The sequence below is a fragment of the Podarcis gaigeae genome, assembly GCF_964106915.1.
Source record: "Podarcis gaigeae genome assembly, chromosome: 6".
NCBI classification, from domain to species: Eukaryota; Metazoa; Chordata; class Lepidosauria; order Squamata; family Lacertidae; genus Podarcis; species Podarcis gaigeae.
The window spans coordinates 30,235,602-30,257,525 of NC_139682.1; the positions used below are offsets into that span (position 1 = coordinate 30,235,602).

The following is a 21,924-nucleotide window of genomic DNA, read 5'->3' on the forward strand; positions in this document are numbered from 1 at the left end:
CCAAAAACTCTTTGTACTTGTTGGGTACCGCTTGCAACATGCCTAAGTGCAGCTGTGGTCCGTCTTCGTGCCCCTCATCTTCTTGGTTAGCGAGGATGCAGTGTTCTGCGCAGTAGGAGGAGCAGAAGGTCAGTTGACGCTGGTACCATGCCAATGCCGGGCTGTGCCTGTCCAGCCAACTCATGCCCAACACAATGGGCGTGTCTGACAGGCGGGTGACGTTGAAGCTGATGACTTCGCGGTGATTACCAATGCGCATCACCATTGGCGGCGTCTGCTGCAGCACTTGCCCTCCCAGTAGCTCCCTGCCATCCACCGTGACGACGTTCAGAGGTACCGTCGCTGGCAGAAGGGCTATGCCATGTTGCTGGATGAACTCCATGCCTATAAAATCTGCATTGCTCCCAGAGTCAATGGTAATGGGGATTTCCACAGTGAGCCCATTGGGAAGTTGAAGGGATGCGGTGAGCTGCACTACTGGTTTGGGTGGGAGGGGGTCTGTGGGCTGTAACATTACTGGGGATTGCTTCACTGACTTGTCTGGCTGGCCCCCAGTGACTCCATTTCCAGCCAGACAGTGGAGTTTTCCTGCTGTGATTCACTCTGCTGAACTGCTTCTGTTACTGTCGCTGCGGCTGCAGTGTGCTTGTGAAACCGCTGGGGACACTCTTTCGCCATGTGCTGAGCACTGTCGCAGATGTAGCACTTCCTGGTCCCTCTAGGAGGCTTCATTTTGACTGCTCCCGGCGTTAGGGCTCCGGCTGTGGACTGAGCCTTAGCACCACCTATCTCCATCGGCTCCTCTCCTCCTCCCAGCGGAGGCATGGATCGAGCGTGCGCCGCTTCCTTGGGAAAGGGGGGTGGTGCTTTCGTTGGCGTGTGTCCCCAATGCCCTTCCTCTTTGTCCCAAGGGCATCCTTCCAGCCTAACCCCAATGGTGAGTGCCCTCTCCACAATGTCCTTGGTGGTTTGGGGTCTCTCCCCCCTTGCAATTTCGTCTTTCACAGCTCCGTTCAGCCCCTCCCAGAACAGATCTCTGACGGCAGACGATTCTCTCTCCCAGCCCAATACATTCACCAATGCGAAAAAGCGTGAATGATATTGCCTTACAGTGGCTCTACCTTGTCTTAGTCCGTGAATCTGTTTCCTAGCGATATCCACATCAATCTCAGACAAAAAACACGCATCCATCACTTTAAGGAAGGCACCCGCATTTTGGAGGGCTGGATCCTTATCTCTCCAGAGATTGTGCAGCCACGATTTCGCCTCTCCCCGTAAATGCGAAACAATAAATCCCACTCTTTCTTCCTCATTTTTAAAGTCCTTGTCAAGCAGCTGCAGTGCATATAGTACATCTGCTCTGAAGTTAGGATACTCCTGCAGATCCCCATTGAAGTGAGACACAAGGCTCCCTCCTCTGTTCCCCAGCCCAATCCCTTCTGGTCTGGTGGCCGGTAGCCTCTGTGTAGTTAGCACTTCTAACCTGGCTTGCAGATCCTGGCAGGTAACAGCTGCTTCCTGCTCCTTCTTTCTGGACGCCACAATTTCTGCAGTCAGCTGCGTCACTGCGTTTTGCAGACTCGCTATCTTCTCTTCAGTAGTCATTTCCCTGGTTTTCGTGAGCTCGCGAAGCACCAATCTTCACCCCTCGCTGCTTTCCCACACTCCACGAGGTTGTAAAATTGGTGGAAAAAGAGAGGGGACTTACTGTCAGGACTGCCGCTAGGTCCCAGCTCACAGAGGACCAACGCCCAGTGGATGTTATATACAAAAGTCTTTATTAAAGTTTAGTTTCCATTTCCAAGCTCTGGGCGCGCAGACCCACGTCTTGACGCTAGACCGGCTAAGTCCCCTCTGACTCACTGCTCCACCCACACCAGTTTAAGATTCTAGCCCGGCTCCACCTCTTACGCTGTTCTTTCCTTCGCTGGGTCCTTCTGCCCTCTGGGGTTTCCTCCTTCCTGGACTCCTCTGACGCTGAGCCTCCTGAGTCTTGCCCCTCCCTCCGGCGGGCTTTAGGACCTGGCTCCCTTCCCGGGCTCCCCGCTGTGCCGCGCTCCTGTACATTTGAACTTGGCGCGCGCGCCCAGCCGGTGACTTTCCTTCTGACCGTTTCCCCGCTTCCTGATGTGGGCGTTGCCAAACCTGACTCCTCTCCTCCCTCTGGTGGTGAGGACACTGGTCCCGACTCCTGGGACTCCCCCTCCCCACTGCGCTCTGGTGGAGAAGCTGGTCCTGATTTCCAACTGCTGCTCAGGGACTCCCCGCTAGCCCCTTCCTCCTGGGGCTTCCCCCCTGGAGCCCCCCTCGCTCTGGCCACCGGCACTCCCTTCTGTGAGTCCTCCGATTCGCTAGAGAGGCTTGTGGAATAACTCTGGCCACTGTCACTGCCTGCGCCCCCCTCGTACTCCTCCTCCTCACTCTCCATTTGCTCCCCCTCCTGTGTCTCTCCTTCTGAACCCCTGACAGTTATTATTTTATTTTTAATTGTATTTTTATTGCAGAGATGTTTGCAACCTGGACTCTGTTGAGAGAAGGAGAGAATATACATATGATAAATCAATATAAACGTCAGGGCCCAGCCCAAACCTCGGTTCTAGTACATACGCTCCAGACTGAATTAGAATATGGCCACTGACAATCCCAGATTGGCGCTGAGAGATTCTTGATACCAAACTTACTTTCCATATTACCAGAGACATTTTTCTCTCTCATGCAGTTCTGTACATGACTATTCAGAAATAACCCTCTTTGAGTTCAGTGTTATTTACTCCCAGGTAAGTATAAGATTGCAGCTTAAAATATGTAATATGCCATATCTAATCCATTCATGGCTTGATAAAATGTTTGTGTATATTTCCTCTTTTAAGTATCTGCTTCTGTTCTGCATCTCCTGCTCAATATATTCCTGGCTTGAAAGAAATGAGAGTCCTTTGCTTTCAAAGGTATCTGGTCTTGCTATTTGGCTTTCTAGTCACATACCTCATGTGTTTCAAAAATACTTTAGTCAACTTTTAGAATTCAATAACTGACTTTGATAGAGAAATTACTGTTCCAGTGTATGGCAAATGACAATGGTCTAGAACACTGTTAAATTTAAGTCTTGAAAATGAACTTTAATAAAATGTGCTCCAATAATGTACTGTGACAGCTTTTAGAGAAATCAGCTTCAATACTCTGATTCTCCCAGGAATGCAGTGAGATATACTCAAGCAGCCTTGAGCCATGGAATAAGCAAGCAGACAGCTTTATGATAAATGGTCCTAGAAACCTAAATTACAACTGCACCAAATGAACAATATGTCCAAATTATTTGGTGGCTTTTTTTGTTGCAGAGACAGCTGGCATGAATACAGTGTGCTACCGGCGTTGTCTACAAACCTACAGTGTCACCTAGTGGGCAAACATCCCGTCAGGAAACCAGATCCTGGCTTGAAGGCTGCTGCAGGCTAAATGTCTCCCGTCTAAACAACAGAGTGGGTACATGAAAGAACGGCAAAATGTCAGGTTGCCTACCAGAAAGGGAACACTAGACTGAGCCAGTATTTGGAAAGTATATTGCATGACACACAGCTAATGGGGCTGCAGAAGATGGCAGCGCTATCACCTTCCTTTCTCCAACATGATTTTTTTCCAGTGCAAGAAAGATGTTATTCTTACTGTTATGATTTAGTTGTATAGCACCATCAATACATCTGGTGCTTTACACAGCGACAGGGGGTAAAATAATAACCCCCTGTTCCTAGGAGCCTACAATCCATTGGACAGATGGAGAGACAACAGAAGGAGGGGGTGATGACAGAGACAGCAAGGACTGAGGAACAATTTGTAAATATATCTTGGTCCTGGCTATACATATTTGAAGGGTGGCAATACATTTTGATAAGAAATTAATCTTATCTGTGGCCCAATTCCAATATAATGCTAGGAATAAACATCATGGCAGGGGTCCAGGCAATGAGTGGCAGGTTTAATCCTGGACTAATTTACACTCATAGGTGCAGTGACATGGTTTAATTCTCATGCCAGTTGCAAGAAGCTCCACAGGGGTAAATTGCTGGGGGGGGGGGTTAACCTGGCTTGCATCACATTAACATTAAGCATTTCTGACTATCTAGCCAGCCATCGGTTTCTGGCCTTTCTATCATTTACGATATTTGCAAATAATAATCTATGTTAAATTGACTCTAAAACGTTATTTCTCCCTCTCCTTGAAATCCATAAAAATTATTATAAAAATTTTAAATTATAATCAGTGCAGTAAATTGAGTAGCTCAGCATCATTAAAATGTAGAATTCATAGTTTGTAGTCTGAAGGTACCATGAAGCAAAACATTAACAGTCTGTTGTTACTAGATCTGCCTATGTGCCCATCTATACTCACACAAGCCTGTATATTACATGCTTCATGGAAGCGTCACTTTGGGAATCTTCTCTGGAGGCCAGTGCATGCCAGAGATTATAGTGTTTGACAGAATTACATTAGAAATACCCAGTGCTTTTTTTCTGGGGGTACGCAAGGGTACGCTAAACATTTTAAGTGTGGCCTCATTGGGGGGCAGTATTTCAATATGAGTAGAAAAATAAGAGTTCCGCTAAACATTTTTTTAGAAAAAAGCACTGGAAATACTAATGCAGCCCTGCTTATTTGGGGGACTAGAACAGGAGGCCAATGTGCCAAAACGAAACATAAAGAATTTCTGTACACAAAATGGCAGATATTTAAATAATATTGTGGATTGAAGCACCAGAATATAAAAAACAAAATGGCAAGTTGATTAGTTATAAATTACACAGGCTACCCAAATGTATACAGGAAATCCCCTTAAAAAACTGTATGCATAGTATTTATGAGGTGATTCCTTACCTGCCCTTTACCATAAGGTCCCAATGCAGGTTACAACAATTCAATATACAATTATAAAAAACAAATAATTCAGCTGCAAACATAAAGCAAACCATAAAAACCACTTTAAAACATTTCTCCGTATAAAAACAGTTAAAAGTGATTCGGGTACAGACACAGGCTGGGAAAAAGATGTCCACTTATAAGACTTGTTGAAAGAGAAATATATTCATTAGGTGCTGAAAAGAGAACAGAGATTATGCCTAAATGTAAGGGGAGGGAATTCCAAAGGGTAGGTACCACAACGCTAAAGGCCCATGTTCTGCATTGTGCAGAATGGGAGTCTTGATAAGATAGTATCTGCAGGAGGCCTCTTCTGCAGAGCACAGTGATCAATTAGGTACCGGTATTTAAGGTGTGAAACAATCTTTTAGATATCCTGGCCCCCGCTGTATAAGCCTTTGTACAGCAGTACAAGTAAGCCCAAGAGCTGCAGGTAAAAACTGGGGGCAGGCAAGTTTTTTCTGCACAATTCCCCCATACAAATCCTATTAAAGCAATGGGACATTAACAAGTCACCAAGCACTTTGAATGCTGCAGCAAGGAGATGTAGCCGTGGTTGGCTGAATTATGTTTTTTAAAAATAATAATAATAATAATAATAATATGGCAAGAAATATGTTTTATAGGAATAGTGTTGGCATCCTTCGGGGGTCGAGATGCCAACTGGCTAGCTCCCAGCTGGATCATGCCCTTCTAGCCATGACGATCCCCCAATCTCTGGTGCGACGTAAATCAGCGACTCAGACTTCAAAAGCCTGAGCACGCTATATTAGCAGAGCATACTACGCAAACAGAACAGGCGTGAGGCTTATGGAAACATACTAACAGCAAAAGATTTATTAAGCATAAATCAGGACAAAGAAAACATGTTGTCTCCCTTTCTTCTCCTCAGAGAGACAGAGAAAAGCAAAAGCTATACACACAACGGAAGTTCCCAGCAAGCTATGCTGGAATGTAAACAGACATGTGACAGGTAACAATCCTATGTCTGCTCCTTAAGGTGGAATGGAAAGCAGTGCTGCACCCCCAGACCACCTGATAAAGGGATCCACATCACAAAGGCAAGGTATTGGGGTTTTTTGCACTGTCCAGGAAGACTGACCACCTCGGGTGGGACGCCTTTAGGAAGCCTTCCTGTTCAGCTTTCAGGCAAAGATGTTCAGCCAGACCAAACTAGGAGGCAAAAGAGTACACTGAGCCAGCCTGTCTAGATGCACTGGAAGATGCCTCAGTGGAATCATTGCCAAGCTGTTTTTGTCCAACAACCATGGCCAGCTTGGCCAAAATAAGGCGACAGCACCACTACAGCATGTTCTTCCCATATCTTCTTCACGATCTATGATAGTAGTGGCATTGATGGAAAGGTAAACAGGAAAGCTGAAACCTATGATGAGTGCAGAGCAGTGATGCCTGTTTAGAGAATTTATGGAATTTGTGGTAATGTTTATGTTTTTCTTTATAAATTATTGGATTTTATGTAATGCTCACATGTTTATAGTTCCCATTTACACTTTTCCTTAATTGTTTTATTTTTTATGAATACTGTACTTTGTAATCCTGCACTTTGAAGGAAATTTTACTGAGCTTTCCTTTTCTTTCTTTGAAACCAATTAAAAATGCTTTAAAAAGCAAATGCTGACATTCATACACACAGACAAAATCTATTCAAAAGAACAAATCACAAGCCTGAGAAGCAGGCAGTTGGGGAGTGTGCACACATACACACATATACACATATGTGTAGTCCGCTTGGGACCAAGACAGAAAGCCAACTAGTCAAGAAGCGGAGGCGAGAAAATAATGAGCAGAGACTTGTGCTTCCTATTTTGAGGCACAAGAGGGCAGAATGACCTACTCTCTCTGCTGCTCTGACTTGATTTTTAAAAATTGTAAGCCTTTCAGGGAAAGAGACCTGTCCCGTTATACTTTGCAAAACACCACGAACGAACAAACACACATAAGGAAAATAGCTAATAAAACACAATTGAAATACATAGTGAAAATAATTAATGTCAATCATGGTTGAAATATATTCGGATTCGAGAGTGGATTTCATGCCCTTTATTCAGCTCATAGTGGTGAGGAGGAATGGAGGTTCCCCCACAATATCTGCTTTATATACATTATTTACACAATGGGCTGCACGTGATTGGCTAATTCCAGGATTCTCCTTAGGCCAATCGGTTGTGGATTCACTTCCACCTGGAGCTGGATTGGGTGGCTCCTGTGGACCAATCAGACTGCTGCATTGTTCTAGGACCAATCAGACTGCTGCATTCTGAATCCTATTGTTCTAGGACTAATCAGACTGCTGCATTTTGGATCCTATTCAACTCAGTACATAACAATAATATTTAGAGAGGTATGTTTAGCCTGGAGACGAAGTGGCAGAGGATATCTGATAGCCATCTTCAATTATCTAGACGGCTGTCACATGGAAGATGCAGCATGCTTCTGCTCAGGCGGGTGGCACCAAACCAATGGCTTCAAGCTGCAAGAAAGGAGATTCACACTAAACATCAGGAAGAACTTTAGGACAGTCAGAGCTGTTCGGCAGTGGATGGGGACTCCCACGAGAGAAGGTTTTGAAGCAGAGGTTGGATGGCCAGCTGTCATTGGATGCTTTAGCTGGGATTCCTGCATTGCAGGGGGCTGGACTAGATGACTCTTTGGGGGGGGGGTTTCTTCTAACTATAACTCTATGCTGCAATGATTCAACACAGGGCTATTCGGAAAGCCAGCCTTATTTCCCCCTCTCCCCTTTCTCCCGTCCTTCCTTCTGCGATAGGAAAAGCATCAACCAATAGGCAGACCCGGCGCACGGCAGCGGCCTCTACCGGCCACGCCGTTTAGAACACGTCCCTCTGCGCAGGCGCCCTCCGAGCTCACCAACCCTTTCACCTCGCGTCATCCCTACTGCAGGAGCGGGTGGGGCAGGCGATTCTGATTGGCGCTCGGAGGAGTGGGCGGGGCTCCAGGAGTGGGCGTGTCCCGGAAGGGAGGCTGCTTGATGGCCGCGGAAGCGGGAGGCAAGGGCGCCCGGGTTGCCCTCGCTGCGCGCGGCTGCTAGATGCTGCTGTCGGCGCAGCGCCCCCTGCACCGGCTGGGCTGGCTCTGGCTGTGGGTGCTGCACTCGCTGGGGCAGGCCCCTCCGACTGCCGGGAAGGAGGTCGACGTCGCCCGCTACAGGTGAGCCCGGACCAGGATGACTGATGGAGGGAGAGCAGCTCGCTGCTCCCTCGTCACCACCTGGGCTCCTTTGCCTTCCCTTTTCTAAAGGCTCTGTGGTGCCAGGCGGATTTTCAACAGGTGAAGCCTCCCCTTTTTCCATGGCTCGCCTCTCTGGCTGGCCACGTTGAATTTCACCTGCCATCAAGTCTCCCGCAGGGACAACGGGAGAAAAAAGGATGGTGGCAGCCCTGCTCGCAGATGGAAAACCGAGGGTGGGAGAGGGCGGAAATCCTCTAATAGTAACATGCAGCTGTGTTTATCAGTGTGCTTTTTTTAAAAAAATGCTTCTAGTCTAATAGTGAGGATGGAACAGAAATAAAAAGTCAGGGGATGAGGAGTAGACTTCTACCCTTGTAGAAGACGGTAAGAAACGACAGTCATTTTATTCATGTGTTTGTTTAAATATCTTAGGGATGTGGCTTCATGGAAAAGTAAACAAGATATCATAGCCATATATGTGGGGAAATCTTAAAAATAACTGAGGGCATGCTGCTCTTGACATATGCAGGTCTTTGTGGTCAGGGTTAAAAGCAGCTGTGAAGAGCCTTGAGGCAAAAAACCCGCCAGAAGTAGATCCTGCAAACCTAAAGTGCTTCCTTTGAGAAAGTAGGAAAAGTGCAGTGGATTCTTGGAAATTATAAGGGAATCTTGAAGACATTGGTTTGGTGCAAAGACAATAAACAGAGGCCTTTTTCTCTTCCCTTCTTCTCCTGCCTTCCACTGCATTCTGTGTATATCAAACAGGCAGCAAGAAAGTTGGAAGGAAGAGAATTGCTGAGGTGATCTAATGAGGGCCTGTCACAGCCCTGGCATGGGAGCTGCCAGAGATCCATATTTATTCTGCATGGCGGCATTCCATGTGGAGGCTGTAATATTTGAAAGCATCTCATTGTGTAAATCCTAGAGGGGAAAAAATTATTTTGCTTTTCAGACCAAAATTGTTTGCCAGAGTGGCTCATGGTGATCAAAAAGTCAATTCAGTCCTTGTGGCAGGAATAGTATGTAAATGAAATTGACACAGAGGCCTTGTCCTCAGGTTTACAGACTAAAATGACCAAAAGGAATGGGAGCAGAGAGAGAACCTCGCGAACGGAGATCAGTTTGACAGTGTCAGAATTACGTGATTAATTCTGAGTTGGCATTTATCCAGTTGTGGTCATACTGACCTTCCCTTGCTGTTGGTCTTGCTAGCCTAGAAGGGATACAACTATCCATTTGTCCAATTAGTGCTTTCCCCCTCACTTCTGCAGTTCCAGGGCAACTGGAGCAGAGCTCTTTCTGGCTGGAAGGTGGGAAGCAAACATATTGTGGCTGCTCCATTTCTGGAAGAAGGCTGCTGTCATCCTTGCTGTGATCTTCATGCGGGTGGGGTTTCAGCCTCCTGGCCGCCCTCAAAACTTCATCTAAAAACATACTTTGTTTTTAGATGATATTGCACATGTATTGCGTCATACCCCATTTTAGAAGAAGCATTCTCTGCTCTGTGAGAGAAAGAATGCTGCTTCTATGATGGCAAGTGTGATCCACTCCTTTCAAAATTTTGGCAGTGCTATGCTCACCTTTGTAGAGGTCACCTTTTTTGCTGTTGTTGTTCTGTGGCGTTGTCCACTTTTCTGTAACACTGTAAGTCTGAAACGCCTTTTTTTCCCTCCCTTTAGAGAGCGAGTCAAGTCCATGTTTTATCATGCTTACGATAATTACCTGGAAAACGCCTTCCCATATGATGAACTGCGCCCTCTGACATGTGATGGTCAGGACACTTGGGGAAGGTACTGGGAAGACTGAATGTTCTTTCTCTGGTTGCTTGTGAAATTTTGAAATAACACCACCTTAGGGGATATCCCTGTTTACTAGAGCAGATATCGTTGTCCCCCACCTGCCATGCTGAGTGAAGCTGGTGGGAATTGCAGTCTAACTTCTGGAGGGCCCCATGTTGAGGAAGGCCATGTGAGAGGACATGTCAGGCTAAATTTGGCTGATTCTTAATCAGATATCCCAGGTAATCTAGACCCAAGAAACAGGTTAAACAATTAAAAAAACAGATGTCCATTTTATAACTTCAGTTGTTGAATGCAAAAGCAGCATGGGAAGCTTACAGCATACGCTAGTTGTCCTGGAACAGCATAGATTTACTTAACCTTTTCACCACCTTTGGAATGGGTTTGTTTAGCCTAGTGAGGAAAAACTGAGGTGCACATGATGAAACTGTTCCAATACCTGAAGTGCTGTCACATAGAAGAGACCAAGTTCTCTGCAGAACTTGATGTAATGGGCTCAAATTACAGGAGGATGGATTTCAGTAGAACAGTGGGAGAAACCTCTTAATGGTAGGAGCAGTTTAGCCATGGAACTAACTATTAGAGTGGAGGTGGGCTCTCCCTCACTAGATCTTTTCCGACAGAGACTGGACAGCCATCTCTTGGTTTTTCAGAGAAGAAGTCCATTGGTTAAATCCAATGTGTGCATCTTTCTATGTATTTTGTGGTTGGTGCCACATTTGCCTCACCAGCATTGACTTCCTTTCTTTTTCAGTTTTTCTCTCACACTGATTGATGCTCTGGACACTCTGCTAGTAAGTACTGTTTGTCAGTAACATAATCTTTCTTAGTTTTCTCAAGTCCTGCTTATTCTCAGGCATATTGGTAGGGAAAAAAATTCTGTTCCTCATACTTTCAGTTTCTCCCTACTTTCAACTTCTTTACAAACAAGTAAAATGACAGCATTACTAAAACCAAGCACAAAATGGATTCCAAGCACAAAATGGATTCACAAATTTGAAAACAAAGGGTTATATCCAACACTATTCTTTCACTTACACAACGTATGTTTCCATAAGGAATGGACCATGCTCCTCTTTCTTGCCTGCAGCTTCCCCAAATCTTAGCCAGAGGGTTGAGGGACCTTTCAGAACAGATTTGGGGGTGCACAGGGAGAGAAGAGGACAATGTGAGACTGGAACTCCATGTGTGCAGTGCAGGATACAGCCCAAATGTAGAAGTAAAATTGTCCATTGTCTCCCAAGACAGATAGATGCCAGCTAATTCCAGACTTGATCCATAGGAAAATAGAAAGTTGCTTTATACCGAGTCAGACTCATTGGTCCATCTACCTCAGTATTGTCTACACTGACTGGCAGCAGTTCTCCAGGGTTTCAGGCAGGGTGTGTCTGCCAGTCCTATCTGGAGATGCTAAGGATGGGACATGGCCTGTTCACAAGGCCAACTTCTGTTGTTGAGGCCACTGCCAACATTCCAAGTTCTAGCACATTTTCTTCATTAGAACAACTTGGAAAAAGCTTCAAGGGCAAAGCTAGATTGCCCCAGTGTAGTATTATGTATCTTTCCTACTGATTTCTACCCTGCCTGCCCCCAAATTTAGATGTTTGCAGTCTCATGAATTGTGTGCTTTCAGTTACATTTATTTCTTCCCAGATTTTGGGGAACGTCTCTGAATTCCAGAGAGTTGTCAGCGTGTTGCAGGAGGGTGTGAATTTTGATATCGATGTAAATGCTTCTGTCTTTGAAACCAACATCAGAGGTGAGCGGAACTCAAAAAGGTCACTGTCTTGGAAGTATTTTGCATAACAAATTAGGGTTGCAGCACAGAGGAAAGATGAGTGTGTAATATAGTAACAGGATTCAGAAGGGTAGCCATGTGTAGCCAGTTGTAGCAAAAACAACAAAGAGTCAGTTGTAGCAGCCTTTTAAGGATTGACAATTTATTATAGCATAATCTTTCATGGAGCATAAGAGGTATGAAGTGTAATCCTAAATTGTCAGGCATTATGTTAAAAGCACTGGGGGTTGGAGGAATGGAAAATGGAGGGGGAAATAAAAGTTATAGAAATACCCTGTTCAGAGGTAATACGATACCAGATTAGAACAAGGGTGGATTAACCAGATATTGCTGAACGCCAGTTCTCATTATTCCTGTACCTTTGGCCTTGCTCTCTGGGGCTGATGAGAGTTGCAGCTTCTAGAGGGTCCCCACTTCCCTACCCCTGTATTAAAGAGAGAAATCAGACAGAGAACTATGGCCTTCTATCCCCTGCCTGTAGCGGTCCTGGAAGCAGTCAGCTGGCAACTGTTAGAAACAGAGAGCTGAGCTACATGGGCTTTTCATCTTATCCAGCCGAGCTGCTGTTAACATTCTTGTGATGATTCTAATGCAAGTTTTTGCTCTGGTGCTTTTCTGTATTCATTAATAAGGCACTAAGTTGAACATTTCACGACTTACACAATGATCAAGGGAAAAGATGTTGCTGGGATAAGAACAATTCATGTGTGTCTCCTGAGAAGCTTAACCAAATGGCTAGCTCCTCTGTAGCCACTGAAAAGGAAATCAGTTCTGCACAATTCACATTGGCCAATTTGCACAATCAAATCCTGGGTTAAGAAGCCAGGATGTGAAAGTGTCATGCATGCTCGCATGCAACTCCTTCATGTGAGCAGCATAACAGGCCAAGATTCAGCTTTTGGCCCTAGTTTTTCATTATGTGTGAACCTGGAAACTGTGGTTAATGGGCTTTCAGACGAGACTTGGATGTGAGGCCATGGTTTAAATCTGATTTCCAGTTCCTGGCTGGTTTGGAACCCACATAGCATAGCTTATGAATTTGCACATAAAATGAATCTCTGGTTAAAAGCTGAATCATGGCTTGTTCAAAGGAACTCAGTGCCACCCACAAGTAGCTCCTGCATATACTGACTTCTTAAGCCAGGAATTGATTGTCCAATTAGTCTGTTTGCTCCTCCTTTTAAATATACTGTGATTGCAAATAAAGGGGCTGAGTGTGGTTATCAAGAGAATGCTAGCTAGTCGGCTGTAGATATGCCTGGAGGAAGTGGATTTTCTAGATTCGTTCCAGTCTGGTTTCCAGCTTGGTTTTCCTTGATCTCTCAATGGCTTTTGACACCATGGACCATGGTGCTCTTTTGGAGTGACTCAGGGAGGTTGGAGTTAGAGGTACTGTATTACAGTGGTTCCCCTCCTACCTCCAGGATCACTATCATAAAATATTACTAGGAGATTACTTCTTAGCTTTGGGGCTGTTGGGTCCCACAAGGGTTCGTTCTGTCTCCTAAGCTATTTAAAATATATGTGAAACTGCTGGGAGCTGTTATCTGGGGATTTGGAGCATGGTACCTGGCTCTCTCCTTCCATTCCATAGAAATCGGAGTCCATGAAGGTGTTGGACAGGTGTTTGGAGGCAGCAGTGGACTAGATGGGAGCCAATAAATTGAGACTGTTTCCAGATAAGACAGAAGTACTGTGGATGGGTAGTTCCCATGCCCAGGAATTTGGTGTACAACAAGCTCTAGAAGGAGTTGCACTCCCCTCTTAAGGAAAAGGCTTGTAGTCTGGGAGTATTCCCGGATCCCAACTGGATTGTCACTGGAGTCTCATATTGCTTCTGTGGCTAGTAGTGCTTATACCTAGCATAGGCTGATTCACCAGCTGCATCTGTTCCAAGGTCAGAGTAGCCTGGCCTCAGTTGTCCGTTCTTGGTGGCCTTCAAAAACATTCCTGTTTACTGAGGCATTTGATGGCTGAAAGAGACTGTGAGATCACTAGCTGAGATAATGTCCTTAACTGTTTTTAGATTTTTGTTTTGTTTTATCATTGCTATGTCTGCTGCTGTGGGCTCCTTTGGGAGGAAGAGCAAGATACAAATCCAATGAATAATAACATATTCACCCTTTGCCATTGAGACAGCTTTTTTAATAAGCTGTGCGTTCCCATTTTCAGTGGTCGGCGGACTCCTGTCTGCTCACTTGTTGTCAAAGAAGGCCGGTGTTGAAGTGGAAGTGGGATGGCCCTGCTCTGGGCCCCTCTTGAGGATGGCAGAGGATGCAGCTCGAAAACTTTTGCCAGGTGAGCACTGTTGCAGAATCTGAGAATTCATTTCCTCCCTTTCTGTGTTGCTGCCTTATAAAAGCTAAACTAGATTATAAGTAATAGGTACCAGGAACTGCAGGGGGACAAATTCTTGCAAATTGCTAGAAGCAGAAGAGATGTAGTTGGATACCTCAAGTGCGTTGAAAATAAATCTTTATGCTCCTAATGCAGACTTCCCCAACATTGGGTCCCCAGATGATGTTGGACCCCAGTTCCCATCATCCTTGACCACTGGACCGGCTAGCTAGGAATGATGGGAGTTGTAGTCCAACAACATCTGGGGACCCACGGTTGGGAAAGGCTGCCCTAATGAATACTGGGCCAAATGTTGCTAAAATCTGAAGTGATGAAAATGGACTCAAGTGTCTGCTTTTTTATCAATGAGTATACCACAGCAGCAAAATTAGTATTATGGCTAAGTGGATAATGTGGGACGCGGTTGGTGCTGTGGTCTAAACCACAGAGCCTAAGGCTTGCCGATCAGAAGGTTGGCGGTTCAAATCCCTGCGACAGGGTGAGCTCCTGTTGCTTGGTCCCTGCTCCTGCCAACCTAGCAGTTCAAAAGCATGTCAAAGTGCAAGTAGATAAATAGGTATGGCTCCGGCAGGAAGGTAAACGGCATTTCCGTGCACTGCTCTGGTTCGCCAGAAGTGGCTTAGTCATGCTAACCACATGACCCAGAAGCTGTACGCTGGCTCCCTCGGCCAGTAAAGCGAGATGAGTGCCGCAACCTGAGTCATCCACGACTGGCCCTAATGGTCAGGAGTCCCTTTACCTTTACCTAGTGGATAATGTAATGGCTCTGATAAATATCTAAGATGAGAAATGATGCAGCTAATGCAATGTTTACTTTCAGGAAGTAGAAAGGCACTTACAGTGCTGTATATGACATGTATTTGTCACTAAGCATTCATTGCACACTTGAGCTAAAACAGAACATACAGTCTTTGCTGTCTATTTGAATAGTGATGATCATTTTAACTTGTGGTTACTAGGATTTTCATTTGTTCACCTGTGAATGGGTTACCATTAAAGTGGAATATAAATCCCAATCTATACAACAGAAACCTCTTTGGGCAAAGTAGTTCTTCAGTATACAGCTGTGTTCTTGTGTTTGTATGTTTTGGAAATTATTGTCATAAACGTAGGAAATCTATTAGTTGCCAAGCCCGTTGAGCTTGATTGGACAGTGTATTACGGTTGCTCACCAGGAGCAGGTAACAATTCCTTACGGGTAAATACCTTGCTTACCAGACCTGCTGTTCAAATTGAGCTGTGCACTATAGGTGACGAGGCAGACAAACCTACATGCATTGAATTCAGTGCATTGAATTAGGCAATCTTCCCAGTAGTTGTCCTGACTTGTTTGCCCACTGTTTAGATTGTGCTGGGCTGTCACATGACTTGCTGTTAAAACTTGAAACACACCTGATAGGAGACTTGCAGGAGTATTTGTGGAACCAACCTTGGGAGGAGAATCCACAGTTTGAACTGTATTACCTACCCTGGGCCCCCAGTTATGCTAGTTTTGTTTTGAAGCCTTTCAGACTCCAACTGGAATGCCATATGGGACAGTGAACTTACTACATGGAGTAAACCCTGGAGAGACACCAATTACTTGTACTGCTGGAATTGGTACATTTATAGTGGAATTTGCTACGTTAAGTCATCTTACAGGTGACCCAATATTTGAGGATGTTGCCAGAAAGGCTCTTAAGACCCTCTGGAAAAATCGTTCTGATATTGGCTTGGTGAGTGGAAAAACCTCATGTCACGCTTTCCATCTAGTTTGATTTTTGTTGAAAGTATGGTCAAATTCTTTTAAAATGCTGCCACTGAAACACATTGATTGCAAGAATATAACAGTACCAGGTCCACCATGTACCATAAATGTACACAGGCTGGTATGAGCTTATTCCTACTCCCAAACCTCTGTTGTTTGTCTACATCAAGGACATCATTGTATCAAGAATACAATGGATGATCATATTAGAAGACGGCTTGTGAAGTTCCAATACTTGTAGAAACCTACATTGCTTGCTACCAGTCACTTCCTACCTCCACATTCTTACAAATCTTTTTTAAAAAAAGATTTGCTCTTACATTTTCGCATGTATACAAATCCTCATTTCCTCATTGGTCATTTCTCATCATCATCACTATCTTAAACGAATCTCTTCTGTCATGGAACTCAAGAGAGTATACATGACCCATCCAAACACTGACCAGACTCAGACCTGCTTAAGTTCAGCAAGGTGGCGGCTTCATGTGCCTTCAGACCCTCCCACTCCCATCCACCACCCATTAGCCATTGATCCTTGTTTTCACTGAAAAATGGTATGATCCACAAAGTGATTGTCACAGGATTTAATGTGGAAATGAAACTCATTCTGGGGGAAATCCAATGTATTCAGTTGCGTTCTAGGCTTATAGTATGTTCTTGGGCAAATCCAAGAACTTGGAACCGAAAAGCAGCTGGGATTTTAAATAAAGGTCAGAACAGTTGATGCCATGATGAGCATTCTGGTTTAAAAGGCTGTGTTAATGAATCATTAATGTCGCATGTTAAAGATGCCTGGTCCTGTGTTAGTTCTCCTAATCAGAGTAGACTCATTGAAGTTAACGAACATGGCTAACTTATGTCCATTAATTTCAATGGGCCTATTCTGAGTAAAAATTAATTGACTACCACCCATAGGTTTTTTATAACAAAGAATTTGTACAGTAGCACACATTGTTGGTACTAAATACATGTTAGAAGGGCTGCAGAAATTAAGATTTTTTTGTTACATCCTTGTGCTTTTTGGAAACTTGTACAGATAACAAACCAAGGATCTATTGTTTGCTGAAATGTATAGAAATGTAAACCTATGCTAATCCCAATCTATAGCTTTGAATAAATGAGGCTTTTTTTCTTTCTTCAGGTGGGTAATCATGTTGATGTGGTAACTGCCAAATGGGTAGCCCAGGATGCTGGCATTGGAGCCGGAGTAGATTCCTATTTTGAGTATCTTGTTAAAGGAGCCATCCTTCTGCAGGACGAGGAGCTGATGTCAATGTTTCTAGGTGAGTTCAGAAAGGGCCATAGTTCAGTGGCAGGGCATCTTCTTTGCATGCCAAAGGTCCCTGGTTCCATCCCTGACATCTCCAGGTAGGATCAGGAAATACCTCCACCTGACATCTCGGAGTCATTGCCAGCCATGGTGGACAATGCTCATTGGCTTCCTTCCTTCATCACATTAGGGAAGGGCTGTAGCTCAGGGATATAACATCTGCTTTGCATGCAAGAGGTCCCAGGGTTTGGGAATCTCTCTTCTCTGCAGTCCTAGAGAGCTGCTTATAGTCAGTGTGGACAAAAGTGAGCTAGATGGGCAAAGGATCTGACTCAGGCTAAGGCAGTGACATGTGATGGTCTTGTTCAGTGGTGATGAGCACAATCGGGAGAATCACACTTTAAAGCTTCTGATTATGCATTTGTCCCTGTCTGCCCCTGTCAGGTGTGGGGGCAGGTGCACATGGTTTGGGGAAACTGTCTTGCAGCCAAATTGGAACAGGTGCCAGGCCAAATCAGGACGCATGTCCAGGCCATGGCCCCGGAGGCTCCTTGCCCCTGCTTTAATGATAACTCATGTGCCATTTTTTCTCTTTCCCTCCTTGAACAGCAACTGCTCTGTAGAAGCTCATGTGTTGCGAGCAGAGTTCTTTTTAAAAATATTTTCGTATTGTCATCCTTTTAACATTGTTAAGCATAAAAGGAAATTCTGATGATAAATGTGTTCTTTGAAATATATGCAAATAGAATATATGAAAGCCAGTTCATTTTCAGGTTTCTTCCAATGTTTATCATTCATTTTGACTTGTCTTTCTGTAGACTACAACAAAGCTATAAGCAACTACACAAAATTTGATGATTGGTACCTCTGGGTTCAGATGTATAAAGGAACAGTCTCAATGCCTGTTTTTCAGTCCCTTGAAGCCTACTGGCCTGGCTTGCAGGTAAGGGCTGATGAAGAACAGCTGTGTTTTAACTCAGAGATTGCTAAAGAACTTGTGGCTCTTCATATGTTGTTGGAAGCTGTGGTCAAGCAATACTTGGTGGCCACAGGTTCCATCCCTCTTTTAATTGCTTGTGTTCTTTGTAATTCCATTTCTACAGTAAAACTGAGAACCTGCATCAGAGTAGGCTTCCAATGCAGTATAGCATGAATCCAGTATTTTTGCCTGTGTTGGATAATCCTGTACTTAAATCAGAAGTGTTAAAGCAGATGAGGACAAATATCTGCACTAAGAAAACCAGCTGTGGCTTTTTCTTGCCAAGAAAACAGTTAGCAATAATCCACTTTTCATTGTCTCTCTGATCCTGTGTGAACTGTAATTCCGCTGAGAATCTGACAAAGGCTGTTTTAGTATCCAGGAATAAAAATTTCCTAAAACAGAGTAGCCCTATTAAACTTGAACATGTTATTTCTAGTAAATTTCTTTCCAGACTTAAAAAAAAAAACCTGGTTGCCACTGAGGTGTCCGTCTTATGGTTATTTTCTATCCCAAGTCTTCTTACAGACACCATTTCAGTACATAGTTGATTGTGCTATTACGGTTCTCCCCCCCCCCCCTTTCCTTTTTTAAAAGCAGATTAAGTACTGTTTGAGGGTTCTAGTTGTACACTGTGCTTGGTTTGATTATGTTGGCTATGCTCTATTCTTTCTGTTACCTCACTGGGTTTTTTCTGGTTTTGTTCTTCCTCCCAGAGCCTCATTGGAGACATAGATAGTGCAATGCGAACATTCCTCAATTATTACACTGTTTGGAAGCAGTTTGGTGGGTTGCCCGAGTTCTACAATATTCCCCAGGGTTATACAGTGGAAAAGCGTGAAGGGTATCCACTTAGACCTGGTAAATGAGAAATAAGTATTTTGTATGTGGCATCTTTCATTTGTTGTTTACAAGGCATATAAATACTGCAGATGTATGTTTAAATAAAATAATTTATATACTGCTTAACTACAGTAATCTCCAGACAGTTTACAAGGATGAAATACTGAAAGTAAATATTGGTTAGAAGTATAAAATCAAACTACAATTAAAATGCCTGCTGGAACAAAAACAAAAAATGTCTTCAGTAGGTGCTGGAAGTTCAGCAGGGAGGGAGGGAGTCTTCATGACATTCCTCCTAGGGATGCAGCAATAAAACCGCTAGCACATTAGCAAAACTAAGCATGGTTTCAAAGCAGATGAGGAGACTGTGTGTTAAGATTCCTGCCTTGCCGGTGGTTGGAGATGACCCTCAAGACCCCTTCCAATTCTATGATTCCATTATGTCATCTGGAAGCAAGTGCCATAAAATTGGGCCCACAATACTAAACCCAACGGCTCCTGGTGAATACGAGCCATGCATGCAAGCCACGGAGGACCACTAACAGTAACTCCCCCAAAGACCTCAGTAATTAAGAAGAGATACAAGGGATTAGGCAGGTATCCTGGACCCAAATTGTTAAGGGCCTTGTAAAGTTGTATAAAAACCTTGAGCATGGCTTAGTAGTATATGGGCAGTCAGTGTAAACTTTTGAACACTGCAGTTATGTGCTGGCGGTAATCTACCCCCATCAACAGTCTAGCCCACAGCATTTTGCATCAGCTGGAACCTCTGGACCAGCCCCACATAGATCACACTGCAATAATAGAGTCTTGAGGTTACTAATGCATGGATCACTGTCCAGTAATGGCCATAGTCAGCATACCAGCTGTAGCTAGTAAAAGGCACTCCTCATCACAAAGGCCTCCTTAGCCTCCAGCAACAAAGATAGATACAGGAGACACCCCCCCCAAAAAAGTCCAAGCCTCTTCTTTCAGAGGGAGCACAACTCCACCCAGAATAGGCAACTGTCCAGTCTCCCAGACACGTGAACCACCATCCCAAAGGGCTTCCGTCTTCCCACGGTTCATGCTTAGTTTACTGGTCCTCGTCCAGATCACCCCTCCACCTAGGCAATTGTTCAGATCATGCATAGCGTCCCCTGACTCAATGCTATGGAGAAGTAGAGCTGTGTGTTGATAGCCTATTGATGACCCTTAGCCCCAAATCTCCTAAAGACCGCACCCAGTGACATCATATAGATATTAAACAAGATTGTTTAAGACTTTAGCTTGTACCTTGTGGCTTCCTTTTGGATGATCTCCAAGTTGCTTTGTGGTTTGCCTTGGTTATAGATAAATCTATGGTTCATTAACATTTCAGTCTAAGTGGCTCCTGAACCTCTTTCTGTTAAAAATAGGGTTCCAAATGCATATTGTTCTCTGGTGTTGCCGAAGGCAGCAGCTTTGAACAGCAAGCTACCTCTTAATGCAGAATAAAATGAATTCCAAACTACGTGGCATGATGGGGGGAAGGTTTTAAGGAAAACTGATTCTTTTGTCCCTCATTCAATAATAGATGACCTCTGTTTTGAACTATTGTGTGTTCTGAATCTTTGGGAAACTGTGCAGGTGTTTGCTGTGTATTGAATAAATGCATGTGTATGCAATGATGTAACTTAAGGGGTTGGATTCACCTCACCAGTTGAAACCCTGTACTATGGGGCTTCCCCTCTCTCCTTCATGTGCCTCCTGAAATTCGCTCAGGGGTTGAAGAGAACCCCCCCAAGTACAGCACGGGGGTGGGGAGATGATTCCGTCTGGAAAGCTGATAATCTTGTGCATACAGAATATTTGTAATAGTGCAACATTGATTTCCACCCAAGCCTTTTCTTTTTTGTATGTTTGCAGAATTGATAGAGAGTGCAATGTACCTATATCGTGCTACCCAAGATCCCACCCTTTTGGAACTGGGCAGAGATGTTGTAGAGTCAATAGAAAAAATCAGCAAGGTTGAGTGTGGCTTTGCAACAGTTAAGTATTTCTCCTGAACTCTCTTCCCCTGCCCCTTCCTTTTTAGTAATGGGCTAGAGTGTCCCTCTCAAGCATCCTTTTCTCACTAACAAAAGTTAACCTAACAGAATGTGTCATCTTGGTTGGTGTTTGTGTGTTTTATTCTGTGGCACAAATATGGCACTGATTCTAAGTTCTGCTTATTTCAACCATAGTCTTGAACTCCTGATTTGTGCCACTGTATATTTCTACAGGATGTTGCTGAAACAATTGTACGACAGATTCTGGCATATGTAGTGTAACCACTTTTCCCTCCATTTATTTTAAAGATCAAAGACCTGCGAGATCACAAACTAGATAACCGCATGGAGTCCTTCTTCCTGGCTGAAACAGTGAAATATTTGTATCTACTGTTTGATCCTGACAACTTTATCCATAACAATGGGTCATCCTTTGACGTTGTACTGACACCCTATGGAGAATGTGTTCTTGGTGCTGGTGGATACATCTTCAATACTGAAGCTCACCCTATAGACCCTGCTGCACTGCACTGTTGCAGGAAACAAAAGGAAGAGCAGTGGGAGGTAGAAGATCTAGTGAGAGAGTTCTATTCTCTGAAAAGAAGCAAGAAGTTCACTTTGACAAGAACTTCTGGTGGAAGAGAAGCAGAGAGGCACAAAGACTCTGCAGATACTTCTTCAGAAGGCCGCAAAGAGCAAATGAACACTAAACAGAAAGAGAAAAGGAAAATCCCACTCCTGAGCTGCCCTAGTCAACCCTTTAACTCCAAACTGGCTGTTCTAGGGCAGGTCTTCTTAGACAATACTTGATTCCTTTGCTCTGATTCAGAGTTGTTGAGTTCAATAAATATGTATTTTATTTGCACTTTTCTGTTGCTGTTTCCTTAGAGGGATATCTATCCTTAGGGGCATATCTTCAAACAGGAGTAAATTGTGTTTTGGCATACATCCACTTTGGAAAGCAGAAGTATTTTGAGAACAACAAAAAGCAATTGTATTACA

The 21,924-nt window shown here is 44.2% G+C and overlaps 1 protein-coding gene across 2 annotated transcripts; it reads left to right on the forward strand.

Moving 5' to 3' along the window:
• The first annotated feature begins 7,854 nt into the window (after positions 1 to 7,854).
• On the forward strand, positions 7,855 to 21,787 carry LOC310848010 (ER degradation-enhancing alpha-mannosidase-like protein 2). Of its 2 annotated transcripts, XM_083746400.1 has the most exons (12): positions 7,897 to 8,098; positions 9,391 to 9,429; positions 9,799 to 9,909; positions 10,673 to 10,712; positions 11,572 to 11,677; positions 13,889 to 14,014; positions 15,578 to 15,789; positions 16,963 to 17,104; positions 17,910 to 18,034; positions 18,787 to 18,931; positions 20,801 to 20,922; positions 21,232 to 21,787. In XM_083746400.1, the coding sequence occupies exons 1-12, from the start codon at positions 7,980 to 7,982 to the stop codon at positions 21,730 to 21,732; spliced, it is 1,788 nt and encodes a 595-aa protein (XP_083602526.1). In that variant the 5' UTR covers positions 7,897 to 7,979; the 3' UTR covers positions 21,733 to 21,787. The 2 variants fall into 2 exon arrangements, with proteins under 2 accessions (XP_083602527.1, XP_083602526.1); XM_083746401.1 differs by lacking the exon at positions 9,391 to 9,429 and having other exon boundaries at positions 7,855 to 8,098.
• Positions 21,788 to 21,924: the final 137 nt, after the last annotated feature.

Coding starts and splice junctions, on each gene's coding strand:
- LOC310848010 (XM_083746400.1), top strand. CDS start 7,980: ATGCTGCTGTCGGCGCAGCGCCCCCTGCACCGGCTGGGCTGGCTCTGG. Junction 9,910..10,672: donor GGTCAGGACACTTGGGGAAG/GTACTGGGAAGA, acceptor TTTCTTTTTCAG/TTTTTCTCTCACACTGATTG. Junction 15,790..16,962: donor ATCGTTCTGATATTGGCTTG/GTGAGTGGAAAA, acceptor TTCTTTCTTCAG/GTGGGTAATCATGTTGATGT.